Consider the following 23,408-nt stretch of genomic DNA (forward strand, 5'->3'; position numbering starts at 1 on the left):
TTTCTTTCCCTTTTTTGTTCCTCCCCCTGCCAATTTTCTTTTAAACTCCTCAGTCTTTGCTATACAGTTTAGTTTTACCTAATTATTTAACTCATCCTTATATGAAGAGGACCGCACACCAGAACTTGGTCGCTCTTCGTACACAAAGAAGCCACATGAGGATACAGCAAGAAGGCGGCTTTCTGCAAGCCAGGAAAAGAGGCCTCACCAGAAACCAACCCCTACAGCACCTTGATCTTGGACTTTCAGTCTCCGGAACTGTGAGGAAATAAATTTCTGTAGTTTAAGCCACCCAGTCTGTGCTATTTTGTTATGGCAGCTCGAGCAGACTAATATGGGCAGCCATGCAACAGCCAGAGCAATCTTTTTGAAACATAAATGTAATCCTTCTCTTCTCAGCTTAAAACCTTCCAATGGCTTCTCATTTCCTTTATAAAAGCCCTAATGCTTAGTCTGCACTGCCACACCCACATCTATCTCCTCTCTAACTTCACTGTTCTCCACTCTCCCCACCTTTCGTCCCCACGGTGCAGCCACACTGACCTTCCCATTCCTTGGTGTGACCAGCTCTTTCCCAATTCAAGGCCTTCACAGATGCTCTTCCACCTGCCTGGGTCACTCCCACTCCCCCAGCTAACTGCAGCTTCCGCTGGAGAGACCTTCCCTGCATCCCCAACCAGAATTGGGTTCTTCCCCTCTTCTCTTTCTGGACCCAGTCTTCATTTCTTTCATGGCACTGAAAGGGGTGGGAACATGCTGCCCCAAAACATGCTGCGTCGGCATATTGATCACTTTGAGCTGAAGACACTTGAAAAATAGCAGGTGCAGGAAGTGCTTTCTAATCTCCCTCCTTCTATCTAAAAGCAGGTCATAAAATTCCTACGAACAGGTGTCTTCCCCATACCAGAAAGGGAAGAACTTTCTTATCACTGGAGACTGGGAGTTGACAATGAAATGGATCTGTATGAACAAACCTGCTAAAATAACCCTTATCTTTCATTAGTTTTCCCCCATATATTTCCTAGTCACTTCCCTACAGTTTACCACCCCTAGAAGCAAAAACCTTTTTAAAAATTTTTTGTCTTGCTACTTCACAGTTCTATCACTTTTCATTTAAAATGGTATATAAGGGCCGGCCCGGTGGCGCACTGGAGAGTGCACTGCTTGGGAGCACGGCGGCGCTCCCGCCAAGGGTTCGGATCCCATGTGGAGACCGGTTCCCGCTCACTGGCTGAGCGCGGTGCAGGCGCAACACTGAGGGTTGCGATCCCGTTGCCGGTCAGTAAAAAAGACAAAAAGGAAAAAAAAATGGTATATAAGCTCTCAGGCTGATCTGCTTCTTTGATCTGCTTCTTTTGATCTGTCTTCATTTCTCCTATGATGGCTTCCATGTGCATGTAAAAATGTTAAATAATGTTTAAAATGTGTGTGTTTTCTCCTATTAATCTGTCTTAGGTCAATTTTATTCCCAGGCCCAGCCACAGAACCTAAGAGGGTAAATGAAAAGTTTTTCCTCTCTGACAGCACTTACCACAACTTGTAATTACAAGTTTATTTGTGTGTACATTTGTCAAATGTTTCTCTTGCCCATGAAATGATTGTCAGCCAGTGATGGTGGGATTCAAATCTGATTTGTTCACTATGGGATTCATATTTGATTCGTTCTCTATTGTATTCTCCAGGAGTTAGTCTGGCCAAGGTCAGAACAGAGTTTGTAGGGCCTGTATTTTTACAAGTTAGGCAACCTCTAAGAAAACAATACAAAATTACAAGTACAAAATTGCATGGACCTCTTTCAAGGCCTTTCCAGGGCCTGTGCAAGTGCGGAGCCCTGGAACGTGTGCTTCATCAGCTGCATGGTAAATTCACCCCAGTGCCCAGTGTGTAAATACTTGTTGAATAAATGAATGAGACGTTAAACCCCTTGATATCAAGCTCTTCCCACCAGTCTCCACTGCGGTGGGCTCCCTAAAGGATGTCATTAAATTAACAAGTAATCCCTATACAAGGAGCACTCAAACTCCGGTTTCTAAGAGGTTCTTATAAATACATCCATCAAGGGCACACTCAAATCTTCCAACAGCTCCCTCCACCCACAATATATTTTTTATTACAGTAAAATACACATAATTTAAAATTTGCCCTTTTACCCATTTTAAAGCCTACAATTCAGTGGCATTTGGTACATTCACCGTATGGTGCAGCCATCACAGTGTCTAGTTCCAGATAACGTTTTCCTCAATCCAAAAGGAGCCCCCAGACCCATTAAACAGTCACGCCTCCTTTCCCCGCCCCAGCCCCTGGCGACCACTCACCTGCTTTCTGTGTCTGTGGATTGTCTGTTCAGGAGATTTCATACAAATGAAATCCAATAGTTTTTTAAAGGTATTTCATCTAATGTGAAGAGCAAAATAATTTCCAAAGGTTTGACTATTTAACTAACTTGCAAATATTTTTGTTAGCACAGCAACTTGAATTCTAATTTTTAAAAGTGGTCAGACACAAGATCACAGATTGTCTTTGCTTCTTCACAGCTGCCTTTTTTTTTTTTAGTTTTAAGTCAATGTTTTGCAGGTACTGAGTAAGAATGGCCAATGAAGCATGAGAACTACCCCGAGATGTCCCCACCTGGATAGACTCCTGGTTTACCTAAGCCTGTAGTGTGGTCTCCAGCTCGATACATGTTTGGTTTCACTTTCACTCTGGCCCAACCCGGACCTTCTTTATCTTGGTAAAAGTTGCAGAGATCTTCCTCAAAATTGCAGCTTGCGTCCAAGGCACTGAAAGGAAGGGCTGAGCAAAGGACAACCAAAATTAAAGACTGTCAAACCCAAAGATCTCAAAGGACTACATCAACCAGTTGACAGATTCATATACATCAGTGCCAAGGGAGACTGAAGAAGTAAAAAACAACAAAATATTTTTACCTGAATGTCATGCTGATAGGCGAGCATCAAACTAATGTTTAAATATGACAGAAAAATTGTTCTTTTCCTCTCTAAAGGGAGGGGAGAAAAGGGCCCTGTTCGCATTCTCTATAAAAATAACGTAGCAGACTTCAAAGAAATTTCCTTTCATGATGTAAATAAAAACTGAGCATTTATTGACATACTTTTTCACAATTCAAAATTTATTCATACAAAATTTAAAAGAAAGAGAAAAGGAATGGATTTCAAGGGACTCAATTTCTCTCATATATTTCTGAAATAATTTTCCCTTGTTGATCAATCTTTGTGTCAGAAGCCCAGCCTCTATTTATAATTGACATTAGTTGTGGAAGCTGATCTGCTTGAAGAAAACCATCACTCAGTATAAATCATGCAGTTCAAAAAGTCACATCAATCATGCACTTCAAAAGTCACAGGTACTGCTATTGTTTTGGCTTCCTTTAGTTCTGGTATCACTTACCCTGGTCTATAAATATCACTTCAGCCCCGATGGCCTGGAGGGAATGAAACATAAAAGATTTCTGCTCTTTTGAGGATAACTTTTAGTCCTATTAACAAGTGACTTGTAAACCTCACTGTGCATATTGCTCTGTGAGTCCCGAGGGGATGTAACTGTAGCAGTTTGGGACACATTCGATGTAGCCAAGTGTGGCCTGGTCTGCATGCTGACACACACATGCCTAATATTCTAGGGCCAGGGAGAGAGGGCACACTCTTTTGAATAACTGGAAAATAATCTCTAGAGAAACGTTTGATTTCTTGGAGCACTAAGCTGATGAAACAGGAGCTGTTTAGGGACAAAGACTCACTATACTCTCAATCTGTCAATTTTCAAAGCAAGAAAACATTCAAGTATGCTGAGGAACTGACCCAGATTATAGGGGACAAAAGAGGCCTGACAGCCAAATGCTACAAGGGATCTAAGATTCAATCTTGGTCCTGAAAAACAAGAATCTGTAAAGGACATTATTGGGACAATTGGAGAGACTGGTTTATGTATGGGCTGAAGGTGAGTTGATAATATTGTATCAGTATTAAATTTCCTGAACTTCGTAATTATCCTATAGTTATGCTGAAGAATGTGTTTGGTCTTAGAAAATACGCAGTTAAGTATTCAAGGGTAAAGGGTCATGGTGCAACCTCAAAGCTTAAAAAGTTGATAAAAGCAAATACAGCAAAATGTTAACAATTTGTAGGTGTCGGGGGGGTGTGGGTGAAGAGTATGAGTATATGGGAGTTCTTCACAGCAATCTTGTAAATTTTGAGTTTGAAATGATACAGAAATAAAGAATTCCAAAAACACTAAATTTAAAAAAGTAAGTGACTAACAACACATTACAAAAAAAAAAAAAAAAAATAGGAAGAGAATGTTCCTGTATATCTGGAACCTGATTGTATCTCAGGCTTAGATAAGCCCTAGGAAGTGCACCAGGAGCAAACCTGGATGAGCCAGATAGGAGAAAAGGAAATGAAGAGACTTCTCAGTGCTCTGAGACGGCTGGATTAGCCACACCCTGCTCTGCCTGATTGTGTCAGCACCAGGGCATAGCTTTAAGCCCTGAAGATAAAAATCTGTGAAAAATGAATATGACATCATACAAATAAAGGATCTTTGACATTCTCCTCTGGAGACTTGAGACCACAGGAAACCCCATTATGGTCTCCAGTATTAGTCACCCACTCCTACCTGGTAATGAAAAAAATAGATGAAAATCCAAAAACCTACAGATGGCTGTCTAGCTCAGGAAATGGCCTGGCACTCCCAAATGCCATGCACCAAGAGAACAGCAGACCAGTGAAATTACTCATCAGGAATGAGTCTCTAAGCAGCACCCTGGGGCAGGTGCAAGAGAATTGTAACCCATTCATCAGGTGTGTGGGAGGGGTGGGAAGTAGTACTAAAACTTGAAAGTTTATAGCAGTTTCCTTTATAACTGGCTAAACTTGGAAGTAACCAAGATGTCCTTCAGTGGGTGAATAGATACATAAACTGTGGTACATCCAGACAATGGAATATTATTCAGTGCTAAAAAGAAATGTAACGTAATTAGGTGGAGCGTAATGCATTACGTAATTGCATATTTGCGTAATGCAGTTTGAGATGAATATTTGCGAGCATTTCCCATTCTTTCCTCTGCTCCATGGAGTGCACAGAGAGAAACCCAACATCAGCCATACAGTCTAAAAGGCTCATCAGCCCCTACAGTGCTACAGAGAGAGATACGGGGTGCAGCGTGCTCTGCAGACTGCTGAACTTGCAGGGTAGTTTTATTTAAGCATGAGCCAGTCCCAAGGCAGGCTGAGACAGCTCAACGCTGGCTTGGGGAAGAGAGTGAGTGGATCCTAGCACCGGACTGAGGAGCTGTGAAGAAACAAGGTGCTGGCTGCTGACTAGCTGCAGAGGCGCTTGGGGGTGTTTAAAATAAGGAAGGCTGGGCCGGCCGGGTGGCGCACTGGATAGTGCGCCGCTTGGGAAGCGCGGTGGCGCTCCCGCCCGAGGGTTCGGATCCCACATACAGACCAGTTCCTGCTCACTGGCTGAGCGAGGCGCGGGAGCAACGCCGAGGTTTGCGATCCCGTTGCCGGTCCCCGATCCGGTACGGGGGCAACACTGAGGGTTGCGATCCGTTGCCGGACACGGAAAAAAGACATAAAGACAAAAAATAAAATAAAATAAAAAAATAAGGAAGGCTGTGGCAACTTCAGAGGTAACCGAGGCAGCAGCTGGAGCTGGGTTTTCAGCTAGACAAGAGGTCTGGGCAGTGTGTTGTTGGTGAATGGCCAACACTGGGATTCAGTAAGTGATCCCCTGAGAGGCGTATCCATGAGCGTCAGGATCCTCCTAGTCCCTGGCCTGGGTGCAGAGAGACCCAAGCCCAGAGAGGAGGGTGGGTCCACATATGGCAGAGCAGTGGAGCTCTCAGTTTTGGGCTGGGCATTATGGCAGGATTCCTAGAAATGGATGGGATCACCTGTTAGGCATTCAAGGATTTACAGACCAAAAGAAGAATTTATTCCTATGGTTTAGACTCTAGGACAAATGTGGATGTGGAGGAGTTTGTGGGTGGAAAGACCTAGAAAGGGAAGTGCTGTAACTCAAAGTGCAAGGGCGGTCTCCCTGTCCTCTGGAATCATCCTGGGGGGTTAGTTGGGAAGCTACATGACACTGGTGTGGACACCTGTGACGATGCCATGGGAGACTGGATTAACCATAAGCCCAGCCAGAGGGCGGGAACAAGACGCCTCATATGTTGACATAATTCCTGTCTCAGCCTACTGGGAAGAGGAGAGAAGAAAATGCTAGATCCAGCTGGGAAAAGCAGAGACATCAAGTTCGGAGCTAACCAAGATAAAGAAAAAATGTTGGCACCTGTTATGAAACACAAGGCCACAAACTATCTGTGAAACTTAAGACGAAGTAGGAAAACTAAAGGGCTCAGCTTCTGAAGGCTCAGAACGTGGCCCGCAGCTGCTCTATAAAGGCATAAGGCTGGCTGCAGCCGGCGCAGGAAGCAAGGCAGTATCCTTCGCTACTTCTCTTTAGTTTCTGTCTCACCCGCTTTTCTTCAGGGACTATAGATGGGCGTATTTTGAAAATAAAATAAATAATATTGTCTCAGGACCAAGCAGCTTCTGCGTGTCACAGATATTAATTCGTCAATCTTCTGGAAACCTTTCTGAAACAGAGTTTTCCATCCTTGCCCTATAGATATGGAAACAGAGTCTCAAAGAGGCTAAATAACACGACTGATGTCACACAGCTTGTAAGTGGCACAACTCCTGATTCTTGAGCATAATACTATGATGATACAACTAAACCATTTTCAACCAAGTTGGTAGGGTGGGAAGTTCTGAAGTCCGATATGGAGCCTCAGTTAACCTAACTGTGTAAAAGTGCATATCTGTGGACGTTCCTGCAGAGAAAGGGTCTTTATTTATGTGGGCTGTATTTTTATTAAGGGGCCACCAGCCCTCTTAATAAATGGTCCTTGTTTTGCTGAAACCTTCCTTTTCCTTTCACCAGTCAGACTACAGTGTCATAGGAAAGAGCTCAGACACATTCTTATCTTTTTTAAAAGTGACAGCACTTCCGAACATTACTTCTAAGGTGACTCAGTTGATTTTATTACCTCCCAGTGGCCTTTTCACCCCACCCTCTACCCAGTGCAGATATTGAATAAACACCTCTTCTCCCTTATATATGACTGGGAAATAGTTCAATGTAAATGCCTAGTGACAAAGAGGGACTTTCTAAAAATACTGATAAAAAGGGTGTGAAATTACTGCTAACATAATTGAAATATTAACGGATAGGATTAAGGGGCAGCAAAATAACTTTGGTTTCTGTGTTCTGTCAAATTTAGAGACTCTTTTAATCTTTTATTATTGTTTGGATGAAGTCATTTAAGAATATGTAAATCAAGCCTGGTTCTGTTTTTTTAAAAATTTTTTTCCTTGGGCCGGCCCAGTGGCGCACTCGGTAGAGTGCGGCGGCGCTCCCGCCGAGGGTTCGGATCCCATATAGAGACCGGTCTGCTCACTGGTTGAGCGCAGTGCGGGCGCGACATCGAGGGTTGCGATCCCATTACCGGTCACGAAAAAAGACAAAAAGGAAAAAAAAATTTTTTTTTCCTTAAACTACCTTTCTTTTCTTTTCTTTTTTTCTTAACTAGAATTAGTAAAAAAGTCATATTTAGTTCCAGCAAATCAGCAGCTTTCTCTCTAATTTTTATTTATTTATTTTTTGGCAGCTGGCCAGTACAGGGATCCCAACCCTCGACCGTGGTGTTATCAGCACCATACTCTAAACAATTGAGCTAACCGGCCAACCCATTCTCTCTAATTTTGAGGTAACAGTTTAGCTCAAGTAGAAAATATTTTCCTTTTTAGTCTCCTTGCTTGTAGAATATGTCTGAAACCATATTAAATTAGAAACCAATTCTATCTTAAGTGAAAGTCAGACTACAAGGCCAAGTTCAAAAATTTATTTCCCATGCTCCCAAACCCAGAATGAGGGCTCATTAATAAGATGAGATGACCACAGTGTTTCCCTGGGTGTCTCAAGGAAACAAATTCACGAAATAGTAAGGTCAATTGCATTCATCTGGGTTATCATTATATATCATCATCCTTCTAAAACATTTGTTTTCTAATTTACTTTTAATCAATTTGCTTACCCATTTTCCCAGAAAGTAAAACAATTCCTCTCTTTCCATGCAAAATTAAAAAATTTGTCATGATAAAATAATTTGAGAGCTCACTTAGAAACAGAAAGTAATTAAATTAACAGCACATAATATTTAGCCAAAACCATCCTAGAGATATCTACCCAATACTGACATCTTTAAACATGAGGACATTTATAAATCTTGGATACATATAGTTGGAAAGAGTTTTTATAACCCTATTCAGTAGATCATGAGAGTTTTTTCCATCTACCCAGCTATAGACCCAAGATATCCTTTAAAGAGAAAAGTGGGGTGGTAATAAGTTTTAGCATTATTTAATTTTCTGTTCCTAGTAGGCAGGGAAGATGAAAGCTCCTTAAGATATGACAACTGGCCTGTGATGTCAGAAAAATTAGATTCACTTGGTGAGGGGGGAAAAAAAAGTAATATTCCAGAAGGATGACTATTTGGTTAAATAATTTTTTAAGGATGAGATGAGAGGAAAGGTGAGGAAATCAAAAGCAATTAAAGCAAGCCCTGACCACAGGCATCAAAAGAGAAAGAAAAATCCCAAAGCTAAGGAAGAAGAAAAAGAGACTGCTCACCTGTCTGATTTTGGCAGTGAACAGGAGAGAAAGAAATATCATCCAGGGCAACATACCCTCCTTTGGGACCATTGAAAGCAACTTCAAAAATAACCTGCGGAGGAAAATGACATGTTGTCACTTCTTTACATATTTTCTGTTAAGCTTTAGTATACTTACCCATGATCAAAATGACATGTCAATCAAACCAGGTGATGTCAAGTTACAAGGACTTATGGAATCAGGTCCCCAAAATAAGATTTTGGGCAGCACCCTCCTCAACCCACAGTCTCTTTTAGGGATAATCAAACTGCTAGGGTCTGAATGTTTGTCCCTACCAAGAGTCATATGTTGAAATCCTAACACCCAAGGTGATGGTGTTAGGAGCTGCCTTTTGGGAGGTGATTTAATGCTCTTATGAAAGAGGCCTGAGGGACATGTGAGGACACAGTAAGAAGGCACCATCTATGAACCAGAAAACAAACACTTGATCTTGGACCTCCCAGACTCTACTACTAAGAGAAACAAATTTCTGTTATTTATAAGCTACCGAGTCCATGATATTTTGTTATTGCAGCTCAAACGGACTAAGACAGAAACCATAAAAATGTATTTTACTGGTGGATATTTCCCTCTTTCTTGAGTGTCAGCTAAAGTGCCTATGTCATTTCTGATAAAACTACAGAATTAATTAGCATTATGAACTCTGATTAAAGGAAAAACAGGCTCACTGAACAAAGCAGGCCAGGTTCTCCCTCTGCCACCCACAGGGAGCTAAGCCCCTGAGTCCCTCTCCCTTCTTCCTACATGGAACTCTGTGTGAGGGCCTGGATAAAGATGCACGAGTCAGAGATGATTACCCTGATCTCAGCATGTCCAGGTATGTACCAAAGGTTGGAAAGGACATGGGTTAATGAGTTCAACCCCTTTAGTTCTGTGCTCTTCTTCCTTGCCACCGACTTTAACTCTGAGCTTAATCGACCACCTTCTGCCTGGGACCATGGGGATCAGGTGTGGTCAGCACAGGCTTTACTTGTGCTGGGCAAACCACTCAGGTGTGCAGTCCACTCTGTGAGTTGATAACATGGGGACACAGTGTGGAGCAGGGCTTGAAACCTAAATGCCTACAGGGGCCAGGCAGGTAGTATAAATGCAGGAAGGGGGCTTCACCAAGTGGGATGGCGCAGACTCTCATGAATTGGGGAAGGCAAGCCCTGTCTAAAGGGGCCGGCAGTTACTCAGTTTCATCAATGGCTGATGTGTGGGAAGTCAGGCCTGTTATGGGTCAAACTGTGTCCTCTCAATATTCATGTGTTGAAGTCCTGACCCCAGTACCTCAGTATGTGACCTTATTTGGGAATAGGGTCACTGCAAATGCAATTGATAAAGATAAGGTTATACTGGAGTAGGATGGACCTGTAACCCAATGACTGATGTCCTTATAAAAAGGGGACATTTGGATGCAGAAAGAAAAGTAAATGCCACGTGAAGATGAAGGCAGAGACCTACAAGCCAAAGAATGCCACAGATTGCCAGCATACCACCAGAAGTGGGAGAGAGGCCTGGGACAAATTCTCTGTCACAGTCCTCAGAAGGAGCAAATCCTGCCAACGCCTTGATCGTGATCTTGGACTTCTGGTCTCCCCAACTGTGAGACACTACATTTCTGCTTTTTAACCTGCCCACATTGTGCCATTTTATTATGGCAGCCCTAGCAAACAAATCCAGCAAATTATCAAGAGAATCTGAATCTCTAGATGATTCTACTTGAAATCTTCAAACTTTCGAATGCTGGCAACTAATTCAAAAATTAAAACAAACAAACAAAACAAAACCGTTACAGCACTGTGGGCTAGATTTGACTCATAGGTTTCTAGTTTGCAATGTCTTCTGAAGAGAATAGTGTCGTGGAGGCAGACAGACCAGAGTTCAAATCCCATTTTCACTTGGGTACATCACTAAATCTCTTGGGGTCTTGATCTTCTTATCTAAAAAGTAGATATAATAACACTGACCTTGTAGGACTGTGGAGGAGATTCAATGAGATAATGTATATAAAGATCCTGGCACAGAGTCAGGCAGCTAATAAGCTCTGCATTAATTTTATAACTTTTTCTTTAGGTTGACTCTCTTGAACTCACAATCAGGTTTGAGCCCAGTTGGCCGTTAATTAGTTCAAGCAGGCCCCCTTTCTCCTCCAGCCTCAGTTTCTTCACTTTGGAATAAAAGCATTTGGGCGAGATGGTTCTTAAGGTTCCTTTCAGCCAAATAACAATGTTCCTACGGGGATCTGGTACCTGAACCCTCCAAAATCTAGGAGAAGCCCTGGAAGTTTGCCTCTGGCAAGGGAGAAAGGGCTGTGAATGAAGGAACAAATCTGGACACATGAGCAGGGGCAAATTCAGTTTACAAACTTAACACAGGTCTGTGACATTTAGCTCTCAAGGTGCTAGCTAGCTAAGGTGGATAACGTGACTTGGTTCATTCTGAGCAAGTGGAATAGGAATGATATTTCTGATCAGGATGTGCTAATCAAGCCTGTGTGCCAACGTGTTCTCTCTCACTCAGAAAATATAGTCTCCAGTGTTTGTTTTCCTTTTTAAAAATCATTTGAGAGTATGGTGACATTAAATTAACTGATTTCTGCAGGACAAGTTTCTTTTCCTGAAAATTAGCAAGAGAAAATAATACCAGAGAATAGGTTCAGACTATAGAGCAAAGTCACACATGTGTGGAACCAAAGGATGTGTATTGAGGTTTTTAGTGTCCAGAATTGTAACTTTCCAAGGACTGATTTTTTAAAGTTCAGCGAAGTTGCACTCACACAAATGTTGCCCAAGGAGTTTGTGGTCAGCTGAGAGGAGCTGATAAAGAAAACGCCATGGGCATGTATCTGTGTGTGACTCATTTGGCTTTAATGGAAGGAAAACTCTCAGAAGCACTACGTTCATTTGTTTTCCTCCTTGTAACCCAAACTCACAGGAAATTTTCCACTGGGCTGCAAGAACAAATCAAGGCCTGGTCAGACTTCAGAATAGGAAATAGCACACATTCTGCAAAAGGCACTGAGCTCTCTCTGGCAGGCTTTGGGGGGAAAAGAGGGGATAGGAAGGGGGTGCAGGGATTGGTAGGCACGCCATGAGTAGACAGAACATGTCAGAAACCAAGACCCAACCCCAACGTTCTCTGCAGCCCTACATCAGGCTAGCAGATGGCACCACCAAATAACTTCCAGAGGACTAATCTGCTTCTTTAGTACTTTAAAGAAGACTGGAGAAGATATTGCAAAAAGCACAAAGTGAAGAGCGAGGGATATTAATAACTTCTGGTAATAAGACTCTACTTATAGCTCCAAATCCTTATAGCAGTCTAACATTTACAGCAACCACAATGCTATACCCGCCGATTCTAGAGGTCTTATGGGATCACCAGACAGAGCTGGGCCTCCTCCCTAAGCTTTAGGTCAGATTTTAGTCCAGGAACTTTTCTAAGTTCTCTGGCATTCACCAGCTGTGTGAACTAGAAAAAAAAATTGTCAAATTTCTTGGACACTTTTCTTCTTTCTCATCTATAAATATGTGGGTAAATTTTATCTACTTTGTTGGATGGTAAGTACTGAAAGTACTTGTAAGTTCTGAAATACAAACAGATACAGATATGTGCTTAGAGGCTAGCAGGTTAGCTCACTTGATTAGAGTAACACCAAGGTCAAGAGTGTGGACCCCTTACTGGCCAGCTGCAAAAAAAAAAAAAAAAAGGAAGAAGAAAATGTATATATGGGCCTAGAGAAAGGTCTACAGGGATAAACATCAAAACGTCAGTAGTCCTCATCTTTGTAGGGTTGGCCTAGGGTGTTTTAATTTATTTTGCTTCCCTGAATTTTCTAATTCTTTTGCATTAGATATTTATCACTTACGTAAGTGTAGAAAGTTTTCACATTAAGGCACCAAGCCCTGTTTCAAATTAGGGCCATAGTAAGTTTATTTCTGATTATATTACATTAGGCTGCCAAGACAGAAATAAGTCACATTTTTTATCGAAAGACAATTCCCTCAAGTTGGGGAAATCTTCAAAACTGCTTGCAGGAATGGAAGTTCAAGATCTGAGTTTCACTTAGAGGCTTCTGATCTCTTTTGGACGCTCCATGACCAAAGTGCAAGGTCCAGAGAGAGAGCGTGCTCATGAAATCGAGCTGATTGGCTTTTTCCATATTTGTCCTTATAACATGAAAATGAAGATGCTAAGGGAGGAAGGCAGAAGGGAACACAGAGGAAGGGAGAGAGGTGGAGGGGCTGAGGAAGGAAATAGAAAGATTAAGATTGAGGATGAGCAGAAAGGAAAGGTGACCGTGAGACTGTGGGGATCGGGGACTGTAGGGCCTCCCGATCCCCATGCCTGTGTGCGGGCAGACTCCTGCAGAGCGGCAGGCCAGGGCACACCTACCTCCATGGGGTACGGAGCACTGAACTCCACCTCTGCAAGGTTCCAGGCAGGATTTCCTGAATGGCTTTTCCAGATCTCCTCATAAAGGCCCGCCAAATCCCGAGTATAAACAGAGAAGATGTTGTCATTCCCCTGCTGGAGCTGGTAATAAAATGACAGGCAGCCAGACATGGGGGCCGTCCCGGGGGCTGCCTCCATTAGAGGCATCTTGGTGCAACAGAGAAACCATATGGCGGAATGTGGAGACCCCTGATTTGGCATTAAAGAGAAGTGAGTTTGAATTCTGCTCCACTTCTTACTAGCCCTGTGACTTTGAGCAAGTTTCTGAATTCTCTTGGGCCTCAATTTTCTTATCTCTAGAATGAGAATCAAATACTTCCCTCATAGAGTTGATGTGAAGATTACATTAGATTATGTATATAAAGTGCTTACTGTGTGCCCGGCACATTGTAACTGCCTAATGTAATCATAATAAAATAATGACATTAATGATTCTAGAACCATGCTTATCCTATAGCCTGTTCTGTATAAAGGGCAGCTATTATTATTAGCAATTTTGTACAAATTTATCTAAGTGATGACAGAGAAGTGCTACGCAATGTAGTTTTGGCAGAGTGCCTTTTCCATTTACGAGCTTGGAACAATTACAGCTTAATATCTTTGTTTTCATCACGTGATGCTTGGTTAGTAAGAATTCGTTTTCCTCTTAGCAAACGAGCAGCAGGAATATTAGGAAGAATACATGCATTCACGCACCAGACATTGGCTTTTCATCTAGCACACTGCCTGGTCTGTGGTAAGCCCTGGACACAGGGTTATTCAAAGCATGAATACGGTCTCAGAAAGGTCCCCCCTGCCAACATATCTGAGGAGGGAAGGAGAGATCAAAGTTCAATTTCTCCTGGTGGCAAATTGCTCAATCCTCTGAATAATCTTCCTTGTTTAAATATAATTTCTCTTATCATAATGCCAAGCCATGCAACTGTGAATAAACAGAGATACAAACTCAGATGCTCAGAGGAGCCAGCCAGATTACACGTATGAGTGAAGCAGACTGGGTCAGGAAGAAAAGACCAGCATTTGAAATCATAGTTCCTGCCTTGGTTGAATGTCCCCCCCAAACTTAATCCCCACTGTAACTTTGAGGGTGGGAAATCCTATTATGGTCATTGAAACTTGGGGCCTTGAAGAGGTGATGAGATGGTGAGGACTATGCCCTAGTGAATGGATTAATAATGGTGGTCAGGGGCGTGGTTCTGAGGGCTCTACAAGGAGAGTGCATGAGGAGGTTACTCTTTCTCTCTGCCCCCCCATTCTGCCATGTGAGACCTCTGGGCCACTGTCACCACGACCGAGGTCTCACCAGCTGTGTTCTCTGGACTTCAGATTTCCCAACCTCTGAAACCGTAAGCAATAAATTTTGTTTTCTTTATAATCACCCAGTTCCAAGTATTTTGTTATAAGCAACAGAAGTGCACAAATACTGTACCCCAGCAATGAGAAACAGAAAATCTCTGGAAAAATCAAAAAATCTGATAGCTCTGGGCTCATACTCTCACGTGGCACAACCAGTTGGTGCTAAGAAACCCTAGTCCCTGCAGCCTGTCCCTAAGCAGGCAGCCTCTTCTCACAGATGTTGCCCTGACGTCCAGCCCAGTGCCACAGGTTTTTCCCACTGAAGCCTGAAATCCAGGTTTTTATGACTAATCTCTTAAGTTTTAAATAATGCTCCCTATATTAGTTTGCTAGAGCTGCTGTAACAAAGTACCACGAACTGGGTGACTTAAAGAGCAGAAATGTATTGTTGCCCTGTTCTGGAGGCTGGAAGTCCAAAAATTGAGGTGTCAGCAGGGTTGGTTTCTTCTGAGGGCCATGAGGTCAGGATGTGTCCCAGGCCTCTCTCCTTGACTTGTACACGGCTGTCTTCTCCTGTGTCCTCACTTTGTCTTCTCTCTGTATGTGTCCTTCTCCAAATTTCCTCTTCTTCTGAAGACACCAATCATATTGAGTTAGGACCCACCCTTGTGATCTCATTTTGACTTAATTACTTCTTTAAGGACCTTTTTACAAAAACAGATGACTCTTGAACAACAAGGGTTTGAACTGTGTGGTTCTACTTAAACTGGGGTTCCACCTCCAAGGACTGAAAATACAGTATTTGTGAGATGTGGAACCTCCGACTTTTCTTATGTACAGTTCCACAGGGCCAACTACTTAAGTACTTAACTATTCAAATTGCTTAACTACTTAAGTAACTATGCTGGGAAAGTTTTACATGGATTTACAACTGCACGAAGGGGAAGGGTCGGTTCCGCTAAGCCCCAAGTTATTCAAGGGTCAGCTGTACCATCACATTTTGAGGTACTGGTGTTTAGGACCTCAATACAGGAATTTGGGGAGGAAACACAATCCGGTCCATAACAAGGCGGCGCTCCCGCCGAGGGTTCGGATCCCACATACAGACCGGTTCCCGCTCACTGGCTGAGCGAGGTGCGGGCGCAACACCGAAGGTTGCCATCCCGTTGCCGGTCCCGGTCTGGTACGGGCGCGACACTGAGGGTTGCGATCCGTTGCCGGACACAAAAAAAGACAAAAAAAAAAAAAAAAAAAAGGCAGAGATGAAGTTCATTGCCCTTTGTAAAATGTCTTACCAATGACCCAGAATCCCTTTTCAGGTAGGCCTGAGTGGAGGAGAGCTATTATACTTTGCTTTCTTGATACCTCATTGTGGGGGCCATAAAGTGGGGCACTGAGATCTCCTTCAGGAGAGCTTGCTGCTGGGACCATAACTGATTGACAAATGTCTAGCTGCCTCACCAGGGATGGGCTGAGACACCTGACTGGGTTTGTACCAAGGCCACACTACTCTGGGCTGCTCCCAGCTAGTGTCCGGACATAGTGCAGGTACCAGAGCAGGGCCATTCCACCTGACGTGGGATTCTTCAGCAACTCCCCATTAACCTGGCCTCTCCTCTTCCTCAGGAGTCAGATTTGCATCCTGTACTGAAGGCTGTCCCCACCCAGGACCACTTTATGACTTTTGTGGGCCCTAAATACTTTCACAGCTATGGGCCCATTCCTCTATAAAAAAATATTTAAAATTTTACTTTATGACTGCATTGGTATAAATCTAGGCTTAATTTGTTATTATTATATTTGTTATTATTATATTCATTTTTTCCTTCTGATTTTAAAATAAATAAAATTAAAACATTTTTAAATGTCGTGGCTCTTAGACACTGTGCCTACTGTGTCTTATGAGTACTTTGGTCCCGTCCCAGCTACTGTGGCTCCTTCTTCCTTAGTCCTTCACAGCCACTTCCCTCAATAAATCCCTTTCCTACCTACTCGCTCAGGGTCTGCTTCTTGGAGGACCCAAACTGACACAGCTATGCACAGGGAAATCACACCGCCCACGGAGAGGAGCAGCTATCTCCAAAGATTCCAGGAGACTCTCAGTGAGTCTGAGAAACTTCACAAATCCACTTGAAACTATACATTCCATTTCTGAGTGCGCAATAACTGTGCTGACCTAGAGAAACTTCTCAAACCCAGCCCCATCACAAATTCATTTTTCTTGCAGTTGACAGACATCTGATAGTCTTCTTCAAAGGACAATTACTCACCTGCTGTGTGGACAATATTTTAATCTGTGCATTTGCAGTCAAAGTGCCTCAATAACAACTCATGCTCAAGATGCTAGGCCAAGTAAACCACAATCAAATCTGTGATCCAGAAAGCATCCAGCAAACACAATGTGACCTGCCCAAAGTGAGTCAGAGAGGCTGCTGAGAATCAGACAAGACTGCTGACACCAAGTCTCACACGGAACCACTAGACGAGACCACAGTGTGTTGCCCCCTTTTCCTCTCCATCATTTGTTTGTTGACAAAGTTGGGTGCTGTTTACTGACAATCTGAGTAACACGAAGTTTCTCACTGGGAAACATAAGGTAGCTCATCACACGTTTATCATCTCAGCTGAAGGGAGGGGGATGATTCAGAAATCACCATTCAGGTGTCTGCCCCAGGAGGCTGGGCTGGAGGAATGACAACCAACCCAGGCTGAGTATGTCATTGGGTACAATCTGCACTGAGGAAGGGGAGCCAACAGTTGGTTGGGTGCAGGTGCCATTTTATGCTTCTTTCCAAGGAGAATAAAGAAGGTGGCCTGGAGTTCTTGGGAAATTACATCCTGTGTCTGGCATTATGAGAATTTCCCTGGCCAGTTCAATGAGACCAACCCTCCTATCTGGCCCAGGGTTCTAGAGCTTCCAGAACCTCTAGGAGAGGCAATTTTTATCAGATCTTTAAGATTTGAGTAGGATGAAATTAGGTATATAGATGAACTTTAGGTAGACGGGATCCTATAGTCAACCAAATCATTGGGGATCCTGCAGGCCACAGAGATTTTAAAGTATTAAAGCTTTAGCTGAAAATGAGACTATATGGGGGGGCAATGGGTTCCCCACAAGCTTAAGAACTGAAAAGTTTATTGCCACTCTTCTACAGTCCATGCTGATTTGCCACACACACACTGGAAATCAATCTATTACTACCTAATTCTGGATTTTAAACAAGGTTTCTAGGAAAAAAATAATTTCAAACTCAATGGAAAGATCACAGTTCTCAGTAACGCCAGCCCAAGGTCAGGCTTCTTCCAGGACAATGCCTACAGTGATGTATTGCATGCTTGTTTCTGAAGAAGACTTCCTTCCTTTCCTGCAGCAGCCTCTGTGTTAGCTAGACTTTTCATGTGCAAGCAGCAGCCCCTGGTAGTCAGCCGTTTCCCCTTGGGTTAGACAAAGAACTTTGAGGGCAGTTCCTGAACGTTTATTTTCAGTCTGGCTAACCAGCATTCCCCAGAGATTGCTCTTGGCTCAGCCATGATGCCAAAGGCATCCTCTGACTCAGATGTGACTCGGCCCCATTGGCCACATTTGTACTCTGTTGCGTTGTGTGTTTCAGTGTTGCTGGTTGTCTGGACAAGCAGTCTCCCCGGTAAGGAAGACAACTTGGGCTGAAGAAATGCATGTCAGATGGTCATGCCCCCTGGTCTGCTGCCACAGTGAGGAGACAGCACCCACAGACATCAAGTTAACACCCCAGCTTTCCCCTCCATGAAGCCAACAGTCAGCTTCACGAACCTTTAGTTCTAGGGGTCTGGTGGCTTTTACTATACTGGAGTCAGCCTCTAGTCTTTTAATACAGGTTTCAAGGGCAGTGTAAATGTAAATAACTTAAGTAGGACTTCTCCTAGTGTCTGCTGAGACCTCAAATTCAAGAACAGGTGACAAGGACCTCTACTTTCTAAAGGGTGGTGTAGACCATCACCATGCTGAGTGGCAGCACTTGGCATCTAAGCCAGCTCTACCAGTGTTAGCCCATGTCCCCCTCCAGCCTGCATACATGAGAAGGCTAGAAGTGGACCAGAGAGACTGGAAACAGGGCTTCTTTGAAGAGAGCTGTCATGGAGCTCACCTTATGTGTTTCCTTTTGACGTCTCAAGGGAAGGGAAGGAGATTGCCTCCCCTTTCTTACCTTGACCCAAAGGAAGGGGTTTAAGGGAACCATTCATGGAATAAGTGGAGGAGGGAAACGGCCATGTAACCTCATCCCTTCCCATATGTGCAGAAATTTCTGGGCTCTGCAATTGCCTTGGGCCTGGAGGTGAGGGTGGTCATAGTTCTTGAGGGAACTTGATCAGAGACAATTGAAGTTTGTGGGGCACCAAGACTGGTGCCTGCCACTTGACTGCATACATGTAGAGGCCAGCAGCTGACTGAGGGACCTGTAGGGCAGAGCAGAAAAGGAGGATTTTGTTGCTAGTGAGATGCATGTCCACAGTTCAACGGGGCAAAGATACTGAGTTTTCCCTTAGCTTAAGTGAGCAATTTGGAAGGTAGCTTGGCTACAGTACCTTTCTCTAGAGGGCTGCCTGCCAGCATGGTAAGTCAAATGGAAAGGGGCGGGCAGGTGTACCATGACCTAAGGGGGATTCACAGATGGTCAGCCAGAGAGGGCATCGTCCCTGTCTGGGAACAGTAAGGTGGGATTCCCCATGGGCCGTGACAGAATGGCCAGAATTTGGCCACCTACGTGAAGGACATGAACTCCAGGGTAAAGAGCACCAGGTAAGTAAAACTTTCTTCCCTGGCCCTTTCCTTTCTGCCCCATCCCCCAGCAAGCCTCCCACACCCTGACGGCGCCAGAAGCAGCACAGTGAGTGAGAGAAGAGGAGGGTAAGAGAAAGGTGGAGACAAATGAAGAGACAAAATACAAAACTTTCTCTCCACTGCTGCTCCGTGGTCTAGTCTGGGGGAAGATCTGAATTGGATGAGACTTGTCTGAACTTAACCCTTGAAAATGAGGCTGTTCATTAATATCTGAAAGTGACTGGAAAGATATAGAAAGTCATCCAAGGACAGGAAAAGGAGATCCAGCAGAGTTTGCACAAAGGCAAGAGTAAGAAAATTAATAAAGCTGCTTCCCTACTGAGCGCTTATGCTTTGAACCAAATGGATTATTAATGCAGAGAGCAAATGAATAGGTGCTGTTAAGATGATCCATCCATCTCATGGTCTTTGACGGAATAAAATAATTCTGACCTTATCTTAGGTCTTGAAACCTTGCCCAACTACTTCCAGAGTGACACCATAAGCAGGCTTGATTTTAAAAATTGCAGCAAAGAAATGAATTTCCATCAGTATTTTTCCAGCAATTATCTTTTTGCTAAGGCATGTAGAAAACCATCATGATCTGAGCTGTCAGAGTGACACCATAAGCAGGCTTGATTTTAAAAATTGCAGCAAAGAAATGAATTTCCATCATTATTTTTCCAGCAATTATCTTTTTGCTAAGGCATGTAGAAAACCATCATGATCTGAGCTGGCAGGAGGTTACCTCCTGAAAGATTTTGTTTCACTTCATAAAATGTGAACGAAGAAAGAAACCCAGATGCAATGAATCAGAATTCAGCAAGACAAAACAGGATAAAATCACATCCCCTCCAGTATTCCAAAGATCTCCCACCACAATTCTTATTACGTTATTTTGGCCATTCCATCATTAGACAAGAATTTGGTGTGTGTGTGTGTGTGTGTGTGTGTGTGTGTGTGTGTTGAGTGGGAGTGAGAGGGCTGTTGGCTAGTGAACGGATGAAACATCAGTCCAAAAGTCAGTGCTCCTCAGGGATGACCATGCTGCTATGCTTACCCCTTGACCCTTCTGGCCAAGACATTAGAAAAGTGAGGTCCTCTTTTTCTCATTCCTCAGTCCCTTTAGTCCTTCTTTTTTTCTAATGTCAAATGCAACATGCTTGAATTACTCAGGAGAAACACAAAACATTTCTAAAATAAATCTCAGGGGGTGATGAATTTGGAGGTTTTGATGTATACCAGTAGCAAAGAGAGAAGAGTGAAATACTAGAACTCAAAAACATTTTAGAGATCATCAAATCCAAATTCCACGTTTGCAAACAGGCCAGTGGAGACCCTGAGAAGTTATGGGATTGCTCAAGGCAGTACAGTACTCTGACAGCCGGCCTGGAGCACAGGCATTTCAACTCCTAGCCTGTTGCTCTTTCTTGATCCCTCAGTGACACAAATATGGCCAGATGTTCTATGGTCACAGATGAGCATGAAGGACTAGGGGTATTACCTCTTCAAGGGATAGATTGCATTCAGGTAACATAGTGAAATGAATGATTCGACACTAATCCACAAGTCTGTTGCCTCTCCCAAGAAATACGTGCTCTCCCCAGCTGGCCCTTACCATCACTGCAGAAGAAAACTGGCACACTGAGTAAGTAATTACTAGATCATGACATCACTCCCCCTTGTAATTGCCACCACTGTATCATTGCTCCTGCCCTTGCTTGTCTCTGCCTATCAAAATCATATCCACCCTTCAAATGCAAATTACTTCTTTTATCATGTCTTCTAGGACATCCAAACAGTAAGTGATCTCTTTTGTCTCTGAATACCCAACACCTTTCTTTTTTGGGTGGAGGGGGACCACTGCTATAACACTTGACATATACTACCTTGTGTTACATCCATTCGTGGTAGAAATCTCCCTTTCTCGAATATATGTTCCTTAAAGCTGGGAAGGGTCCATGGACACTTGTCATTTTTCACATCATACCTAATGCAGGGTCAAATGAATGTGAACACTAGATCCAAAGTTGGGTTTGTCTTAAACAGGTAAGCTGCACAAGACTCCACTCTCTATATGTGGTTACTTGTAAGCATTTTGTTCTAAGAAGCCTGGACATGTTGAAGAAGAAAAGGAACCTATAAAATAAAGGTTGCAAAACAGAAGTTGGCCAGCTGGGTCTGACCTGCAGATGTGTTTTGTTAACCCACACAGTGTTTTTTAGAAACTATTCACTGGCTTTGAAAAATTTGGGAAATTTCAAATAAAAACTATGTCTTGCTGATGATGCTGAAAAATCAGAAAGTCTGGTAACCTGGGCTTGCATTCTCACATGGCGGCAATTCACTGGAGCTGAGTAGTCTTTGCACAGGGTCTCTTTTCTCTAGCTTGCCACAGTCTTTACCCAGCCCACATGTCACTTGCTTTTACCATCTGCCTGGCCCCTGTAGGAAATTGAGTCTGAGGCTCTGGATATAATGAAGGAGACAGAATAGGAGCCAAGAGTACAATAAGATCGAGATGAAGACTATCAGAGCTAAGATAAGCTGCAAGATGGGTGCGTCTGAAAAAAAAGTTGAAGCTATGATTTAAAATATTCAAATGAAGAGAAACTACAGTGAATGAGGACAAAATGAAAGAACCATAAAAAGTCGTCATGTGTTCAGGCATGGGGACACACTGTCATCATCAGCAATTTATTGGTATTGAATAGATCATCTCAGTATCCACATGGAAAAGGATCAAAAGAGAAAAAGTTGCTGCAGAACCAAAATTCCTATTCTTGTTGGAAAGCCAGCCCCCAGAATCTTCTCATTACTTGGAGAAGACCTTGGAGTTGAGGACTGGAATGTCTTGCAACTGTGGGGAGAACTAGGCTTCTACAAAGCCCACCAAGGTCCAGGCGAGAGTAGTGATGGCCCACAGGTGAGTGAGTCCTTGACCTTGTCTCTGCTAACTCAACCTCACTTCCGCACTTTCCTTCCAGAGAACAAGCCTACTGGCCACTAGGGGGCCCTGTTGCACACCACATGCTGAGTTAATTGTCAGTATTGGCTCATCTCTACCACTTGGGCAAACCTGGGATTTAGTAACCTGGGATTATTCCAGCCTTGTGTTTTGAAGTAAGAAATTAGTGTATTAGTCCGTTTTTTGTTGCTTATAACAAAATATTTGGAACTGGGTACTTTGTAAGAAAACATAATTTATTGCTTACAGTTTCTGAGGCTGGGAAGTCCAAAGTCCAGGGAATGCATCTGGTGAGGGTCTTGCTAGGTGGTGGCTTCAGCGACACAGGGTATCACATTGTGAGACAGCAAAAGCAAAGAGAGACTAATCTCCTCAGTTACTCTCCCTTTAAAGCCACCAGAACCTCTCCCATTATTCCAAGAAGGGATCAATCCATTCATAACGATGCCGTCCTTACCGTCCAATCACCTCTTCAAGGCCCCACCTTTCAATTACCATAGTAGCATTTCCTGCCCTCTTAACAGTCACAGTGGGGATCAAGCTTTTAATACATAAAACTTGGGGGACAAACAATGTAATCCATATCAAATAGTAAACAACAACTAGATAAGAAAGTAAAGCATTATATGGAAATGTGAAAATAGCAAGACCAGGTCACAGGTGAAGAAGATCCTTTAACTGGGTGGTCTTCTTCTTATTTACAGGACTCGCGTCTGCAGTTTCTACCTTACGGTTTGCTCTTCTCTAACCTTTTTTCAGGCCTCCCAGTCCCTAATCACCTTCCTCCCTCCTCTTTCTCTGTTGACAGAGCCACAGTTAGGTCAATGTGAGGAGTGAGAGGAGATGGCAGAAAAATTTATCCTGGGAAAAGGACTCCATTTGTCCCCAGCTCACCCAATTCACTCTTGAGGGTGTGATCCTGTGGGAGAATGGAGTGGGAGTTCCGAGTATTTCCTCCTCCAATAAACCAGTTCACGTTGGGATTCCAGCGGTTCACAAAGCCACAGAGATGATTTTCTTCAAAGTCACATTCTGGTGGAAGAGAAATAATGCACTTCATGGAGATGCAGCCACACCTGAGTACACCCATACTCACGGCAGAGTTTGCTCTTGTATTCAGATGTTTCTCTCTTCTTTTGCCCA

The 23,408-nt window shown here is 43.3% G+C and overlaps 2 protein-coding genes across 2 annotated transcripts in view; both read right to left on the minus strand.

Moving 5' to 3' along the window:
• The window catches only part of MAMDC2 (MAM domain containing 2), a 93,240-nt gene that overhangs the window by 54,824 nt on the left and 15,008 nt on the right, over positions 1–23,408 (minus strand). The window contains exons 2-3 of the mRNA XM_008570048.1: positions 8,722–8,815; positions 2,650–2,793 (exon numbers count right to left, since the gene is read on the minus strand). Coding sequence (XP_008568270.1) covers positions 2,650–2,683 — 34 coding nt within the window. The 5' untranslated portion in view covers positions 2,684–2,793; positions 8,722–8,815. The remainder of the gene's footprint in view (positions 1–2,649; positions 2,794–8,721; positions 8,816–23,408) is intronic.
• LOC103588388 (MAM domain-containing protein 2-like) overlaps positions 6,400–23,408 on the minus strand; it is a 33,206-nt gene continuing 16,197 nt past the window's right edge. The window contains exons 4-9 of the mRNA XM_008570052.1: positions 23,160–23,297; positions 18,800–18,933; positions 13,144–13,350; positions 10,842–11,039; positions 8,722–8,815; positions 6,400–6,521 (exon numbers count right to left, since the gene is read on the minus strand). Coding sequence (XP_008568274.1) covers positions 6,400–6,521; positions 8,722–8,815; positions 10,842–11,039; positions 13,144–13,350; positions 18,800–18,933; positions 23,160–23,297 — 893 coding nt within the window. The remainder of the gene's footprint in view (positions 6,522–8,721; positions 8,816–10,841; positions 11,040–13,143; positions 13,351–18,799; positions 18,934–23,159; positions 23,298–23,408) is intronic.

Source organism: Galeopterus variegatus, unplaced genomic scaffold, assembly GCF_000696425.1.
Source record: "Galeopterus variegatus unplaced genomic scaffold, G_variegatus-3.0.2 Scaffold565, whole genome shotgun sequence".
Classification (NCBI taxonomy): Eukaryota; Metazoa; Chordata; class Mammalia; order Dermoptera; family Cynocephalidae; genus Galeopterus; species Galeopterus variegatus.